This window comes from Eucyclogobius newberryi, unplaced genomic scaffold (genome assembly GCF_026437365.1).
Source record: "Eucyclogobius newberryi isolate DKJ021-1_F unplaced genomic scaffold, fEucNew1.0.hap1 SCAF_640, whole genome shotgun sequence".
NCBI classification, from domain to species: Eukaryota; Metazoa; Chordata; class Actinopteri; order Gobiiformes; family Gobiidae; genus Eucyclogobius; species Eucyclogobius newberryi.
In genome coordinates, this window is record NW_027316324.1 from 4,573 (window position 1) to 21,102 (window position 16,530).

Genomic DNA, 16,530 nt, shown 5'->3' on the forward strand with positions numbered 1-16,530 from the left:
CTCTCCTCCTCCTCTCCTCCTCCTCTCCTCCTCCTCTCCTCCTCGTCCTCCTCCTCTCTCCTCCTCCTCTCTCCCTCTCCTCCTCCTCTCTCCTCCTCCTCTCTCCCTCTCATCCTCCTCTCTCCTCCTCCTGTCCTCCTTCTCCTCTCCTCCTCGTCCTCCTCTCCTCCTCGTCCTCGTCCTCTCTCCTCCTCCTCTCCTCCTCCTCTCCTCCTCCTCTCCTCGTCCTCCTCTTGTCCTCGTCCTCCTCCTCTCTCCTCCTCCTCTCCTCCTCCTCTCCTCCTCCTCTCCTCCTCCTCCTCTCGTCCTCGTCCTCCTCCTCTCTCCTCCTCCTCTCCTCCTCCTCTCCTCGTCCTCCTCTCGTCCTCGTCCTCCTCCTCTCTCCTCCTCCTCTCCTCCTCCTCTCCTCCTCTCCTGGTCCTCCTCTCCTCCTCGTCCTCCTCCTCTCTCCTCCTCCTCTCTCCCTCAGGGTAAAGTGCGTCCTCAGGCCGACACAGATTGCGTTCAGCACCTCAGTGAGCAGCTCCGTCGTCATCGGCGACACAGACGTTTGGAAAACCTGCAGCAGGATCGAGCGGCGCTCAGACGCATTCGCCAGCTGCGTCAGACGGTAAAACAATGACCTCACTTCTGGACACAAGTGACCTGACCTCTGGACACAAGTGACCTGACCTCTGGACACAAGTGACCTGACCTCTGGACACAAGTGACCTCACCTCTGGACACAAGTGACCTGACCTCTGGACACAAGTGACCTCACCTCTGGACACAAGTGACCTGACCTCTGGACACAAGTGACCTGACCTCTGGACACAAGTGACCTGACCTCTGGACACAAGTGACCTCACCTTTGGACAGTGACGCTGAAGTCCGTCTCGTCCTCAGCCGGACGTTCGTCCACTGCACCGCGACCACGCCCCAAACCTGCTGGTCACCTGGACTGGACCCGGCTTCGCCCGGGTCAAAGACGGAGCCGGTTTGGTTTTCACCGTCGACAACATTCCACACGCCCTCGAGTATGACATCATGATCCGCTATGAGCCCGAGGTGAGGCCGACGCCCACGTGTGTGTGTGTTTGTGTGTGTGTGTTCAGTTGTGTCTCTGTGTGTTCAGTTGTGTCTCTGTGTTCAGTTGTGTCTCTGTGTGTTCAGTTGTGTCTCTGTGTTCAGTTGTGTCTCTGTGTGTTCAGTTGTGTCTCTGTGTTCAGTTGTGTCTCTGTGTGTTCAGTTGTGTCTCTGTGTGTTCACTTGTGTCTCTGTGTTCAGTTGTGTCTCTGTGTTCAGTTGTGTCTCTGTGTTCAGTTGTGTCTCTGTGTGTTCAGTTGTTGCTCTGTGTTCAGTTGTTGCTCTGTGTTCAGTTGTGTCTCTGTGTTCAGTTGTGTCTCTGTGTTCAGTTGTGTCTCTGTGTGTTCAGTTGTGTCTCTGTGTGTTCAGGTGTGATGTTTGTGTGTTCAGTTGTGTCTCTGTGTGTTCAGTTGTGTCTCTGTGTGTTCAGTTGTGTCTCTGTGTTCAGTTGTGTCTCTGTGTGTTCAGTTGTGTCTCTGTGTTCAGTTGTGTCTCTGTGTGTTCAGTTGTGTCTCTGTGTGTTCAGTTGTGTCTCTGTGTGTTCACTTGTGTCTCTGTGTTCAGTTGTGTCTCTGTGTTCAGTTGTGTCTCTGTGTTCAGTTGTGTCTCTGTGTTCAGTTGTGTCTCTGTGTGTTCACTTGTGTCTCTGTGTTCAGTTGTGTCTCTGTGTTCAGTTGTGTCTCTGTGTTCAGTTGTGTCTCTGTGTTCAGTTGTGTATCTGTGTGTTCAGTTGTTGCTCTGTGTGTTCAGTTGTGTATCTGTGTGTTCAGTTGTTGCTCTGTGTGTTCAGTTGTGTCTCTGTGTTCTGTCCACAGAGGACTGGGAGGCTGTGTTCAGTTGTGTATCTGTGTTCAGTTGTGTCTCTGTGTTCAGTTGTGTCTCTGTGTGTTCAGTTGTGTCTCTGTGTGTTCAGTTGTGTCTCTGTGTTCAGTTGTGTCTCTGTGTTCAGTTGTGTCTCTGTGTGTTCAGTTGTTGCTCTGTGTGTTCAGTTGTTGCTCTGTGTGTTCAGTTGTTACTCTGTGTGTTCAGTTGTGTCTCTGTGTTCAGTTTTGTCTCTGTGTTCAGTTTTGTCTCTGTGTTCAGTTGTGTCTCTGTGTTCAGTTGTGTCTCTGTGTGTTCAGTTGTGTCTCTGTGTGTTGTGTCTCTGTGTTGAGTTGTTGCTCTGTGTTCAGTTGTGTCTCTGTGTTCAGTTGTGTCTCTGTGTGTTGTGTCTCTGTGTTCAGTTGTGTCTCTGTGTTCAGTTGTGTCTCTGTGTGTTCAGTTGTTGCTCTGTGTTCAGTTGTGTCTCTGTGTTCAATTGTGTCTCTGTGTGTTCAGTTGTGTCTTTGTGTTCAGTCCACAGAGGACTGATGGGCTGTGTTCAGTTGTGTCTCTGTGTTCAGTTTTGTCTCTGTGTGTTCAGTCCACAGAGGACTGGGAGGCTGTGTTCAGTTGTGTCTCTGTGTTCATTTGTGTCTCTGTGTTCAGTTGTGTATCTGTGTTTCAGTCCACAGAGGACTGGTGGGCTGTGTTCAGTTGTGTCTCTGTGTTCAGTTGTGTCTCTGTGTTCAGTTGTGTCTCTGTGTTCAGTCCACAGAGAACTGGGAGGCTGTGTTCAGTTATGTCTCTGTGTTCAGTTGTGTCTCTGTGTTCAGTTGTGTCTCTGTGTTCAGTTGTGTCTCTGTGTTCAGTCCACAGAGGACTTGGAGTCTGTGTTCAGTTGTGTCTCTGTGGTCAGTTGTGTCTCTGTGGTCAGTTGTGTCTCTGTGTTCAGTTGTGTCTCTGTGTTCAGTTGTGTCTCTGTGTTCAGTTGTGTCTCTGTGGTCAGTTGGGTCTCTGTGGTCAGTTGTGTCTCTGTGTTTAGTTGTGTGTCTGTGTTCAGTTTTGTCTCTGTGTTTAGTTGTGTCTCTGTGTTTAGTTGTGTCTCTGTGTTCAGTTGTTGCTCTGTGTGTTCAGTTGTGTATCTGTGTTTAGTTGTGTCTCTGTGGTCAGTTGTGTCTCTGTGTTTAGTTGTGTCTCTGTGTTCAGTTGTGTCTCTGTGGTCAGTTGTGTCTCTGTGTTTAGTTGTGTCTCTGTGGTCAGTTGTGTCTCTGTGTTTAGTTGTGTCTCTGTGTTCAGTTGTGTCCCTGTGTTCAGTTGTGTCTCTGTGTTCAGTTGTGTCTCTGTGTTCAGTTGTGTCTCTGTGTTTAGTTGTGTCTCTGTGTTCAGTTGTGTCTCTGTGTTCAGTTGTGTCTCTGTGTTCAGTTGTGTCTCTGTGTTCAGTCCACAGAGGACAGGGAGGCTGTGGTCAGTTGTGTCTCTGTGGTCAGTTGTGTCTCTGTGTTTAGTTGTGTGTCTGTGTTCAGTTGTGTCTCTGTGTTTAGTTGTGTCTCTGTGTTTAGTTGTGTCTCTGTGTTCAGTTGTGTCTCTGTGTTCAGTTGTGTCTCTGTGTTTAGTTGTGTCTCTGTGGTCAGTTGTGTCTCTGTGTTCAGTTGTGTATCTGTCTTTAGTTGTGTCTCTGTGTTCAGTTGTGTCTCTGTGGTCAGTTGTGTCTCTGTGTTTAGTTGTGTCTCTGTGTTCAGTTGTGTCTCTGTGTTCAGTTGTGTCTCTGTGTTCAGTTGTGTCTCTGTGGTCAGTTGTGTCTCTGTGTTCAGTTGTGTCTCTGTGTTTAGTTGTGTCTCTGTGGTCAGTTGTGTCTCTGTGTTTAGTTGTGTCTCTGTGTTCAGTTGTGTCTCTGTGGTCAGTTGTGTCTCTGTGGTCAGTTGTGTCTCTGTGTTCAGTTGTGTCTCTGTGTTTAGTTGTGTCTCTGTGTTCAGTTGTGTCTCTGTGGTCAGTTGTGTCTCTGTGTTCAGTTGTGTCTCTGTGGTCAGTTGTGTCTCTGTGGTCAGTTGTGTCTCTGTGTTTAGTTGTGTCTCTGTGTTCAGTTGTGTCTCTGTGTTCAGTTGTGTCTCTGTGGTCAGTTGTGTCTCTGTGGTCAGTTGTGTCTCTGTGTTCAGTTGTGTCTCTGTGGTCAGTTGTGTCTCTGTGTTCAGTTGTGTCTCTGTGGTCAGTTGTGTCTCTGTGTTTAGTTGTGTCTCTGTGTTCAGTTGTGTCTCTGTGTTCAGTTGTGTCTCTGTGGTCAGTTGTGTCTCTGTGTTCAGTTGTGTCTCTGTGTTTAGTTGTGTCTCTGTGTTCAGTTGTGTCTCTGTGGTCAGTTGTGTCTCTGTGGTCAGTTGTGTCTCTGTGTTCAGTTGTGTCTCTGTGTTCAGTTGTGTCTCTGTGTTCAGTTGTGTCTCTGTGGTCAGTTGTGTCTCTGTGGTCAGTTGTGTCTCTGTGTTCAGTTGTGTCTCTGTGGTCAGTTGTGTCTCTGTGTTCAGTTGTGTCTCTGTTGTCAGTTGTGTCTCTGTGGTCAGTTGTGTCTCTGTGTTCAGTTGTGTCTCTGTGTTCAGTTGTGTCTCTGTTGTCAGTTGTGTCTCTGTGGTCAGTAGTGTCTCTGTGTTCAGTTGTGTCTCTGTGGTCAGTTGTGTCTCTGTTGTCAGTTGTGTCTCTGTGGTCAGTTGTGTCTCTGTGGTCAGTTGTGTCTCTGTGTTCAGTTGTGTCTCTGTGTTCAGTTGTGTCTCTGTGGTCAGTTGTGTCTCTGTTGTCAGTTGTGTCTCTGTGTTCAGTTGTGTCTCTGTGTTCAGTTGTGTCTCTGTGGTCAGTTGTGTCTCTGTGGTCAGTTGTGTCTCTGTGGTCAGTTGTGTCTCTGTTGTCAGTTGTGTCTCTGTGTTCAGTTGTGTCTCTGTGGTCAGTTGTGTCTCTGTGTTTAGTTGTGTCTCTGTGGTCAGTTGTGTCTCTGTGGTCAGTTGTGTCTCTGTGTTCAGTTGTGTCTCTGTGGTCAGTTGTGTCTCTGTGTTCAGTTGTGTCTCTGTGGTCAGTTGTGTCTCTGTGGTCAGTTGTGTCTCTGTGTTCAGTTGTGTCTCTGTGTTCAGTTGTGTCTCTGTGGTCAGTTGTGTCTCTGTGTTCAGTTGTGTCTCTGTGGTCAGTTGTGTCTCTGTGGTCAGTTGTGTCTCTGTGTTCAGTTGTGTCTCTGTGTTCAGTTGTGTCTCTGTTGTCAGTTGTGTCTCTGTGGTCAGTAGTGTCTCTGTGTTCAGTTGTGTCTCTGTGGTCAGTTGTGTCTCTGTTGTCAGTTGTGTCTCTGTGGTCAGTTGTGTCTCTGTGGTCAGTTGTGTCTCTGTGTTCAGTTGTGTCTCTGTGTTCAGTTGTGTCTCTGTGGTCAGTTGTGTCTCTGTTGTCAGTTGTGTCTCTGTGTTCAGTTGTGTCTCTGTGGTCAGTTGTGTCTCTGTGGTCAGTTGTGTCTCTGTGTTCAGTTGTGTCTCTGTGGTCAGTTGTGTCTCTGTTGTCAGTTGTGTCTCTGTGGTCAGTTGTGTCTCTGTGGTCAGTTGTGTCTCTGTGGTCAGTTGTGTCTCTGTGGTCAGTTGTGTCTCTGTGTTTAGTTGTGTCTCTGTGGTCAGTTCTGTCTCTGTGTTTAGTTGTGTCTCTGTGTTCAGTTGTGTCCCTGTGTTCAGTTGTGTCTCTGTGTTCAGTTGTGTCTCTGTGTTCAGTTGTGTCTCTGTGTTTAGTTGTGTCTCTGTGTTCAGTTGTGTCTCTGTGTTCAGTTGTGTCTCTGTGTTCAGTTGTGTCTCTGTGTTCAGTCCACAGAGGACAGGGAGGCTGTGGTCAGTTGTGTCTCTGTGGTCAGTTGTGTCTCTGTGTTTAGTTGTGTGTCTGTATTCAGTTGTGTCTCTGTGTTTAGTTGTGTCTCTGTGTTTAGTTGTGTCTCTGTGTTCAGTTGTGTCTCTGTGTTCAGTTGTGTCTCTGTGTTTAGTTGTGTCTCTGTGGTCAGTTGTGTCTCTGTGTTCAGTTGTGTATCTGTCTTTAGTTGTGTCTCTGTGTTCAGTTGTGTCTCTGTGGTCAGTTGTGTCTCTGTGTTTAGTTGTGTCTCTGTGTTCAGTTGTGTCTCTGTGTTCAGTTGTGTCTCTGTGTTCAGTTGTGTCTCTGTGGTCAGTTGTGTCTCTGTGTTCAGTTGTGTCTCTGTGTTTAGTTGTGTCTCTGTGGTCAGTTGTGTCTCTGTGTTTAGTTGTGTCTCTGTGTTCAGTTGTGTCTCTGTGGTCAGTTGTGTCTCTGTGGTCAGTTGTGTCTCTGTGTTCAGTTGTGTCTCTGTGTTTAGTTGTGTCTCTGTGTTCAGTTGTGTCTCTGTGGTCAGTTGTGTCTCTGTGTTCAGTTGTGTCTCTGTGGTCAGTTGTGTCTCTGTGGTCAGTTGTGTCTCTGTGTTTAGTTGTGTCTCTGTGTTCAGTTGTGTCTCTGTGTTCAGTTGTGTCTCTGTGGTCAGTTGTGTCTCTGTGGTCAGTTGTGTCTCTGTGGTCAGTTGTGTCTCTGTGTTCAGTTGTGTCTCTGTGGTCAGTTGTGTCTCTGTGTTTAGTTGTGTCTCTGTGTTCAGTTGTGTCTCTGTGTTCAGTTGTGTCTCTGTGGTCAGTTGTGTCTCTGTGTTCAGTTGTGTCTCTGTGTTTAGTTGTGTCTCTGTGGTCAGTTGTGTCTCTGTGGTCAGTTGTGTCTCTGTGTTCAGTTGTGTCTCTGTGGTCAGTTGTGTCTCTGTGGTCAGTTGTGTCTCTGTGGTCAGTTGTGTCTCTGTGTTCAGTTGTGTCTCTGTGGTCAGTTGTGTCTCTGTGTTTAGTTGTGTCTCTGTGTTCAGTTGTGTCTCTGTGTTCAGTTGTGTCTCTGTGGTCAGTTGTGTCTCTGTGTTCAGTTGTGTCTCTGTGTTTAGTTGTGTCTCTGTGGTCAGTTGTGTCTCTGTGGTCAGTTGTGTCTCTGTGGTCAGTTGTGTCTCTGTGTTCAGTTGTGTCTCTGTGGTCAGTTGTGTCTCTGTGGTCAGTTGTGTCTCTGTGGTCAGTTGTGTCTCTGTGTTCAGTTGTGTCTCTGTGGTCAGTTGTGTCTCTGTGTTCAGTTGTGTCTCTGTTGTCAGTTGTGTCTCTGTGGTCAGTTGTGTCTCTGTGTTCAGTTGTGTCTCTGTGTTCAGTTGTGTCTCTGTTGTCAGTTGTGTCTCTGTGGTCAGTAGTGTCTCTGTGTTCAGTTGTGTCTCTGTGGTCAGTTGTGTCTCTGTTGTCAGTTGTGTCTCTGTGGTCAGTTGTGTCTCTGTGGTCAGTTGTGTCTCTGTGTTCAGTTGTGTCTCTGTGGTCAGTTGTGTCTCTGTTGTCAGTTGTGTCTCTGTGGTCAGTTGTGTCTCTGTGTTCAGTTGTGTCTCTGTGTTCAGTTGTGTCTCTGTGGTCAGTTGTGTCTCTGTGGTCAGTTGTGTCTCTGTGTTCAGTTGTGTCTCTGTGGTCAGTTGTGTCTCTGTGGTCAGTTGTGTCTCTGTGTTCAGTTGTGTCTCTGTGGTCAGTTGTGTCTCTGTGTTTAGTTGTGTCTCTGTGGTCAGTTGTGTCTCTGTGGTCAGTTGTGTCTCTGTGGTCAGTTGTGTCTCTGTGTTCAGTTGTGTCTCTGTGGTCAGTTGTGTCTCTGTGTTCAGTTGTGTCTCTGTGGTCAGTTGTGTCTCTGTGGTCAGTTGTGTCTCTGTGTTCAGTTGTGTCTCTGTGTTCAGTTGTGTCTCTGTGGTCAGTTGTGTCTCTGTGGTCAGTTGTGTCTCTGTGGTCAGTTGTGTCTCTGTGGTCAGTTGTGTCTCTGTGTTCAGTTGTGTCTCTGTGGTCAGTTGTGTCTCTGTGTTTACTTGTGTCTCTGTGGTCAGTTGTGTCTCTGTGGTCAGTTGTGTCTCTGTGGTCAGTTGTGTCTCTGTGTTCAGTTGTGTCTCTGTGGTCAGCTGTGTCTCTGTGTTCAGTTGTGTCTCTGTGGTCAGTTGTGTCTCTGTGTTCAGTTGTGTCTCTGTGTTCAGTTGTGTCTCTGTGTTCAGTCCACAGAGGACAGGGAGGCTGTGGTCAGTTGTGTCTCTGTGGTCAGTTGTGTCTCTGTGTTTAGTTGTGTGTCTGTATTCAGTTGTGTCTCTGTGTTTAGTTGTGTCTCTGTGTTTAGTTGTGTCTCTGTGTTCAGTTGTGTCTCTGTGTTCAGTTGTGTCTCTGTGTTTAGTTGTGTCTCTGTGGTCAGTTGTGTCTCTGTGTTCAGTTGTGTATCTGTCTTTAGTTGTGTCTCTGTGTTCAGTTGTGTCTCTGTGGTCAGTTGTGTCTCTGTGTTTAGTTGTGTCTCTGTGTTCAGTTGTGTCTCTGTGTTCAGTTGTGTCTCTGTGTTCAGTTGTGTCTCTGTGGTCAGTTGTGTCTCTGTGTTCAGTTGTGTCTCTGTGTTTAGTTGTGTCTCTGTGGTCAGTTGTGTCTCTGTGTTTAGTTGTGTCTCTGTGTTCAGTTGTGTCTCTGTGGTCAGTTGTGTCTCTGTGGTCAGTTGTGTCTCTGTGTTCAGTTGTGTCTCTGTGTTTAGTTGTGTCTCTGTGTTCAGTTGTGTCTCTGTGGTCAGTTGTGTCTCTGTGTTCAGTTGTGTCTCTGTGGTCAGTTGTGTCTCTGTGGTCAGTTGTGTCTCTGTGTTTAGTTGTGTCTCTGTGTTCAGTTGTGTCTCTGTGTTCAGTTGTGTCTCTGTGGTCAGTTGTGTCTCTGTGGTCAGTTGTGTCTCTGTGGTCAGTTGTGTCTCTGTGTTCAGTTGTGTCTCTGTGGTCAGTTGTGTCTCTGTGTTTAGTTGTGTCTCTGTGTTCAGTTGTGTCTCTGTGTTCAGTTGTGTCTCTGTGGTCAGTTGTGTCTCTGTGTTCAGTTGTGTCTCTGTGTTTAGTTGTGTCTCTGTGGTCAGTTGTGTCTCTGTGGTCAGTTGTGTCTCTGTGTTCAGTTGTGTCTCTGTGGTCAGTTGTGTCTCTGTGGTCAGTTGTGTCTCTGTGGTCAGTTGTGTCTCTGTGTTCAGTTGTGTCTCTGTGGTCAGTTGTGTCTCTGTGTTTAGTTGTGTCTCTGTGTTCAGTTGTGTCTCTGTGTTCAGTTGTGTCTCTGTGGTCAGTTGTGTCTCTGTGTTCAGTTGTGTCTCTGTGTTTAGTTGTGTCTCTGTGGTCAGTTGTGTCTCTGTGGTCAGTTGTGTCTCTGTGGTCAGTTGTGTCTCTGTGTTCAGTTGTGTCTCTGTGGTCAGTTGTGTCTCTGTGGTCAGTTGTGTCTCTGTGGTCAGTTGTGTCTCTGTGTTCAGTTGTGTCTCTGTGGTCAGTTGTGTCTCTGTGTTCAGTTGTGTCTCTGTTGTCAGTTGTGTCTCTGTGGTCAGTTGTGTCTCTGTGTTCAGTTGTGTCTCTGTGTTCAGTTGTGTCTCTGTTGTCAGTTGTGTCTCTGTGGTCAGTAGTGTCTCTGTGTTCAGTTGTGTCTCTGTGGTCAGTTGTGTCTCTGTTGTCAGTTGTGTCTCTGTGGTCAGTTGTGTCTCTGTGGTCAGTTGTGTCTCTGTGTTCAGTTGTGTCTCTGTGTTCAGTTGTGTCTCTGTGGTCAGTTGTGTCTCTGTTGTCAGTTGTGTCTCTGTGGTCAGTTGTGTCTCTGTGTTCAGTTGTGTCTCTGTGTTCAGTTGTGTCTCTGTGGTCAGTTGTGTCTCTGTGGTCAGTTGTGTCTCTGTGTTCAGTTGTGTCTCTGTGGTCAGTTGTGTCTCTGTGGTCAGTTGTGTCTCTGTGTTCAGTTGTGTCTCTGTGGTCAGTTGTGTCTCTGTGTTTAGTTGTGTCTCTGTGGTCAGTTGTGTCTCTGTGGTCAGTTGTGTCTCTGTGGTCAGTTGTGTCTCTGTGTTCAGTTGTGTCTCTGTGGTCAGTTGTGTCTCTGTGTTCAGTTGTGTCTCTGTGGTCAGTTGTGTCTCTGTGGTCAGTTGTGTCTCTGTGTTCAGTTGTGTCTCTGTGTTCAGTTGTGTCTCTGTGGTCAGTTGTGTCTCTGTGGTCAGTTGTGTCTCTGTGGTCAGTTGTGTCTCTGTGGTCAGTTGTGTCTCTGTGTTCAGTTGTGTCTCTGTGGTCAGTTGTGTCTCTGTGTTTACTTGTGTCTCTGTGGTCAGTTGTGTCTCTGTGGTCAGTTGTGTCTCTGTGGTCAGTTGTGTCTCTGTGTTCAGTTGTGTCTCTGTGGTCAGCTGTGTCTCTGTGTTCAGTTGTGTCTCTGTGGTCAGTTGTGTCTCTGTGTTCAGTTGTGTCTCTGTGTTCAGTTGTGTCTCTGTGGTCAGTTGTGTCTCTGTGGTCAGTTGTGTCTCTGTGGTCAGTTGTGTCTCTGTGTTCAGTTGTGTCTCTGTGGTCAGTTGTGTCTCTGTGTTTACTTGTGTCTCTGTGGTCAGTTGTGTCTCTGTGGTCAGTTGTGTCTCTGTGGTCAGTTGTGTCTCTGTGTTCAGTTGTGTCTCTGTGGTCAGCTGTGTCTCTGTGTTCAGTTGTGTCTCTGTGGTCAGTTGTGTCTCTGTGTTCAGTTGTGTCTCTGTGTTCAGTTGTGTCTCTGTGGTCAGTTGTGTCTCTGTGTTCAGTTGTGTCTCTGTGGTCAGTTGTGTCTCTGTGTTCAGTTGTGTCTCTGTGTTCAGTTGTGTCTCTGTTGTCAGTTGTGTCTCTGTGGTCAGTAGTGTCTCTGTGTTCAGTTGTGTCTCTGTGGTCAGTTGTGTCTCTGTTGTCAGTTGTGTCTCTGTGGTCAGTTGTGTCTCTGTGTTCAGTTGTGTCTCTGTGTTCAGTTGTGTCTCTGTGGTCAGTTGTGTCTCTGTTGTCAGTTGTGTCTCTGTGTTCAGTTGTGTCTCTGTGTTCAGTTGTGTCTCTGTGGTCAGTTGTGTCTCTGTGGTCAGTTGTGTCTCTGTGTTCAGTTGTGTCTCTGTGGTCAGTTGTGTCTCTGTTGTCAGTTGTCTCTCTGTGGTCAGTTGTGTCTCTGTGGTCAGTTGTGTCTCTGTGGTCAGTTGTGTCTCTGTGTTTAGTTGTGTCTCTGTGTTCAGTTGTGTCTCTGTGTTCAGTTGTGTCTCTGTGGTCAGTTGTGTCTCTGTGGTCAGTTGTGTCTCTGTTGTCAGTTGTGTCTCTGTGGTCAGTTGTGTCTCTGTGGTCAGTTGTGTCTCTGTGGTCAGTTGTGTCTCTGTGGTCAGTTGTGTCTCTGTGTTCAGTTGTGTCTCTGTGGTCAGTTGTGTCTCTGTGTTCAGTTGTGTCTCTGTGGTCAGTTGTGTCTCTGTGGTCAGTTGTGTCTCTGTGTTCAGTTGTGTCTCTGTGGTCAGTTGTGTCTCTGTGGTCAGTTGTGTCTCTGTGGTCAGTTGTGTCTCTGTGGTCAGTTGTGTCTCTGTGTTCAGTTGTGTCTGTCAGTGTCTCTCTGTGTTCAGTTGTGTCTCTGTGGTCAGTTGTGTCTCTGTGTTCAGTTGTGTCTCTGTGTTTAGTTGTGTCTCTGTGGTCAGTTGTGTCTCTGTGTTTAGTTGTGTCTCTGTGTTCAGTTGTGTCTCTGTGGTCAGTTGTGTCTCTGTGGTCAGTTGTGTCTCTGTGTTCAGTTGTGTCTCTGTGTTTAGTTGTGTCTCTGTGTTCAGTTGTGTCTCTGTGGTCAGTTGTGTCTCTGTGTTCAGTTGTGTCTCTGTGGTCAGTTGTGTCTCTGTGGTCAGTTGTGTCTCTGTGTTTAGTTGTGTCTCTGTGTTCAGTTGTGTCTCTGTGTTCAGTTGTGTCTCTGTGGTCAGTTGTGTCTCTGTGTTCAGTTGTGTCTCTGTGGTCAGTTGTGTCTCTGTGGTCAGTTGTGTCTCTGTGGTCAGTTGTGTCTCTGTGTTCAGTTGTGTCTCTGTGTTTAGTTGTGTCTCTGTGTTCAGTTGTGTCTCTGTGGTCAGTTGTGTCTCTGTGTTCAGTTGTGTCTCTGTGGTCAGTTGTGTCTCTGTGGTCAGTTGTGTCTCTGTGTTTAGTTGTGTCTCTGTGTTCAGTTGTGTCTCTGTGTTCAGTTGTGTCTCTGTGGTCAGTTGTGTCTCTGTGTTCAGTTGTGTCTCTGTGGTCAGTTGTGTCTCTGTGGTCAGTTGTGTCTCTGTGGTCAGTTGTGTCTCTGTGTTCAGTCCACAGAGGACTGGGAGGCTGTGGTCAGTGTGTCGTCGGTTCATCTTCCCTCGAGTCTTCGCTGTGGAAACCTCCTCCCGACAGAGCAACTCTTCACGGTCACTGTGCCTCACCGCAGCAGGTACTTCATGTTCCACAGTGTTGAGCCTGAACGTTCAGATTAAAGAACTCTAACTCACATCGGGCAGGTCAGTGTTGCGTCTGACGAGTTCTCTGGAAATATGTGGAGCTCTTCAACACTTCATCTGATAAAAGAGCTTTTGGTTTTATCAGATGATTGTTCTCGTGTTCAGACCTGCTCCAGCTGAAGCTTCACCTGAACTTCAGAGTCCAACTGTCGCCGTGGAAACAGCAGATGAAATCCACAGGAGCAGCACAAACTTCACATACGACTTCTAACTTTTATGATCTACTTCATGTGAAATAGTAGAGTTTTTGTATTAAATGCCTCAATGATTGCCATTAATATTAACTCGTTTTTATTCAAAATGTTGTTATTTCCCTGTTCATGAGCCGACTTATTTATGTGTTTATGTTTTATTTACTACATGATGTCTTTGTTTCTTTTCTCACACTTCTTTGTTTCTTTTGTCACACTTCTTTCTTCCTCCTCAGGTTGGTGGAGATGCCTCGTGGTTTCTGCTTCGAGCCTCAGAACACATACGTGTTGTCGATCCGGTTCCAGCGTCACGGCGTCACACACCGGCACCTCACGGCCTTCATCCTCGTGGACGCGGTCAGAACACAAACACACGTGTGCTGTAACATGTGTAACACGTGTGCTGTAACATGAGTAACACGTGTGCTGTAACATGAGTAACACATGTGCTGTAACATGTGTAACACGTGTGCTGTAACATGAGTAACACGTGTGCTGTAACATGTGTAACACGTGTGCTGTAACATGAGTAACACGTGTGCTGTAACATGAGTAACACGTGTGCTGTAACATGAGTAACACGTGTGCTGTAACATGAGTAACACGTGTGCTGTAACATGAGTAACACGTGTGCTGTAACATGAGTAACACGCGGTCAGAACACAAACACACGTGTGCTGTAACATGAGTAACACGCGGTCAGAACACAAACACACGTGTGCTGTAACATGAGTAACACGTGTGCTGTAACATGAGTAACACGTGTGCTGTAACATGAGTAACACGTGTGCTGTAACATGAGTAACACGTGTGCTGTAACATGAGTAACACGTGTGCTGTAACATGAGTAACACGTGTGCTGTAACATGAGTAACACGTGTGCTGTAACATGAGTAACACGTGTGCTGTAACATGAGTAACACGTGTGCTGTAACATGAGTAACACGTGTGCTGTAACATGTGTTACACGCGGTCAGAACACAAACACACATGTGCTGTAACATGAGTAACACGTGTGCTGTAACATGAGTAACACGTGTGCTTTAACATGAATAACATGTGTACTGTAACATGAATAACACGCGGTCAGAACACAAACACACGTGTGCTGTAACATGAGTAACACGTGTGCTGTAACATGACTAACACACGGTCAGAACACAAACACACGTGTGCTGTAACATGAGTAACACGTGTGCTGTAACATGAGTAACACGTGTGCTGTAACATGTGTAACACGTGTGCTGTAACATGAGTAACACGTGTGCTGTAACATGAGTAACACGTGTGCTGTAACATGAGTAACACGTGTGCTGTAACATGAGTAACACGTGTGCTGTAACATGAGTAACACGTGTGCTGTAACATGAGTAACACGTGTGCTGTAACATGAGTAACACGTGTGCTGTAACATGTGTAACACGTGTGCTGTAACATGTGTAACACGTGTGCTGTAACATGAGTAACACGTGTGCTGTAACATGAGTAACACGTGTGCTGTAACATGAGTAACACGTGTGCTGTAACATGAGTAACACGTGTGCTGTAACATGAGTAACACGTGTGCTGTAACATGAGTAACACGTGTGCTGTAACATGAGTAACACGTGTGCTGTAACATGAGTAACACGTGTGCTGTAACATGTGTAACACGTGTGCTGTAACATGTGTAACACGTGTGCTGTAACATGAGTAACACGTGTGCTGTAACATGTGTAACACGTGTGCTGTAACATGAGTAACACGTGTGCTGTAACATGAATAACACGCGGTCAGAACACAAACACACGTGTGCTGTAACATGAGTAACACGTGTGCTGTAACATGAGTAACACGTGTGCTGTAACATGTGTAACACGTGTGCTGTAACATGAGTAACACGTGTGCTGTAACATGAGTAACACGTGTGCTGTAACATGAGTAACACGTGTGCTGTAACATGAGTAACACGTGTGCTGTAACATGAGTAACACGTGTGCTGTAACATGAGTAACACGTGTGCTGTAACATGAGTAACACGTGTGCTGTAACATGTGTAACACGTGTGCTGTAACATGTGTAACACGTGTGCTGTAACATGAGTAACACGTGTGCTGTAACATGAGTAACACGTGTGCTGTAACATGAGTAACACGTGTGCTGTAACATGAGTAACACGTGTGCTGTAACATGAGTAACACATGTGCTGTAACATGAGTAACACGTGTGCTGTAACATGAGTAACACGTGTGCTGTAACATGAGTAACACATGTGCTGTAACATGAGTAACACGTGTGCTGTAACATGAGTAACACGTGTGCTGTAACATGAGTAACACGTGTGCTGTAACATGAGTAACACGTGTGCTGTAACATGAGTAACACGTGTGCTGTAACATGAGTAACACGTGTGCTGTAACATGAGTAACACGTGTGCTGTAACATGAGTAACACGTGTGCTGTAACATGTGTAACACGTGTGCTGTAACATGTGTAACACGTGTGCTGTAACATGAGTAACACGTGTGCTGTAACATGTGTAACACGTGTGCTGTAACATGAGTAACACGTGTGCTGTAACATGAATAACACGCGGTCAGAACACAAACACACGTGTGCTGTAACATGAGTAACACGTGTGCTGTAACATGAGTAACACGTGTGCTGTAACATGTGTAACACGTGTGCTGTAACATGAGTAACACGTGTGCTGTAACATGAGTAACACGTGTGCTGTAACATGAGTAACACGTGTGCTGTAACATGAGTAACACGTGTGCTGTAACATGAGTAACACGTGTGCTGTAACATGAGTAACACGTGTGCTGTAACATGAGTAACACGTGTGCTGTAACATGTGTAACACGTGTGCTGTAACATGTGTAACACGTGTGCTGTAACATGAGTAACACGTGTGCTGTAACATGAGTAACACATGTGCTGTAACATGAGTAACACGTGTGCTGTAACATGAGTAACACATGTGCTGTAACATGAGTAACACGTGTGCTGTAACATGAGTAACACGTGTGCTGTAACATGAGTAACACGTGTGCTGTAACATGAGTAACACATGTGCTGTAACATGAGTAACACGTGTGCTGTAACATGAGTAACACATGTGCTGTAACATGAGTAACACGTGTGCTGTAACATAACAGACCTCTTTCTATCTTCACAATGTTGATTATAAACATAAAGTGCCTTTGTCGGACTTTTAGCTCGGATCAGAGAAAGCAATTATTTTAATAATCATATTTTAATAATCATATTTTAACACACATCGTCTGTGCTCTAACACTTCGCAAATGTTTCACACTGAGTACGACCTGAGTAAATAAGAAATAAAAGATTCAAACCAGGTCTAAAACTGGACTAATACAGACGAACAGCAGCATGGCACTTTTAGTTCTAAATAAATGTAAAGGACAAAACTCTAGAGGACTCTATGAATTAGCTCGTGGACCACAGTCTGAGAAACACTGCTCTAACACCAAAAGACAAAAGACCAAAGACTCCCCGTCCACAGTTGGTCCTGACTCTGTGACTCCTCCTCCACAGTTGGTCCTGACTCTCTGACTCCTTGACAGTTGGTACTGACTCTCTGACTCCTCGTCCACAGTTGGTCCTGACTCTGTGACTCCTCGTCCACAGTTGGTCCTGACTCTCTGACTCCTCGTCCACAGTTGGTCCTGACTCTCTGACTCCTCGTCCACAGTTGGTCCTGACTCTCTGACTCCTCGTCCAAAGTTGGTCCTGACTCTGTGACTCCTCGTCCACAGTTGGTCCTGACTCTCTGACTCCTCGTCCACAGTTGGTCCTGACTCTGTGACTCCTCGTCCACAGTTGGTCCTGACTCTCTGACTCCTCGTCCACAGTTGGTCTTGACTCTCTGACTCCTCGTCCACAGTTGGTCCTGACTCTCTGACTCCTCGTCCAAAGTTGGTCCTGACTCTCTGACTCCTCGTCAACAGTTGGTCCTGACTCTCTGACTCCTCGTCAACAGTTGGTCCTCATTCTCTGACTCCTCGTCCACAGTTGGTCCTGACTCTCTGACTCCTCGTCCAAAGTTGGTCCTGACTCTCTGACTCCTCGTCCACAGTTGGTCCTGACTCTGTGACTCCTCCTCCACAGTTGGTCCTGACTCTGACTCCTCGTCCACAGTTGGTCTTGACTCTCTGACTCCTCTTCCACAGTTGGTCCTGACTCTGTGACT

The 16,530-nt window shown here is 46.7% G+C and overlaps 1 protein-coding gene across 1 annotated transcript; it reads left to right on the plus strand.

The window, feature by feature from the left end:
* Positions 1–469: 469 nt before the first annotated feature.
* Positions 470–12,692, plus strand: LOC140348242 (laminin subunit beta-4-like; the record flags this gene model as incomplete). Its single annotated transcript, XM_072434299.1, has 4 exons — positions 470–610; positions 886–1,047; positions 11,956–12,077; positions 12,572–12,692. Coding segments are annotated over 4 exons (546 nt in total), but the record flags the coding sequence as incomplete, so codon positions are not given.
* Between the last annotated feature and the right edge of the window lie 3,838 nt (positions 12,693–16,530).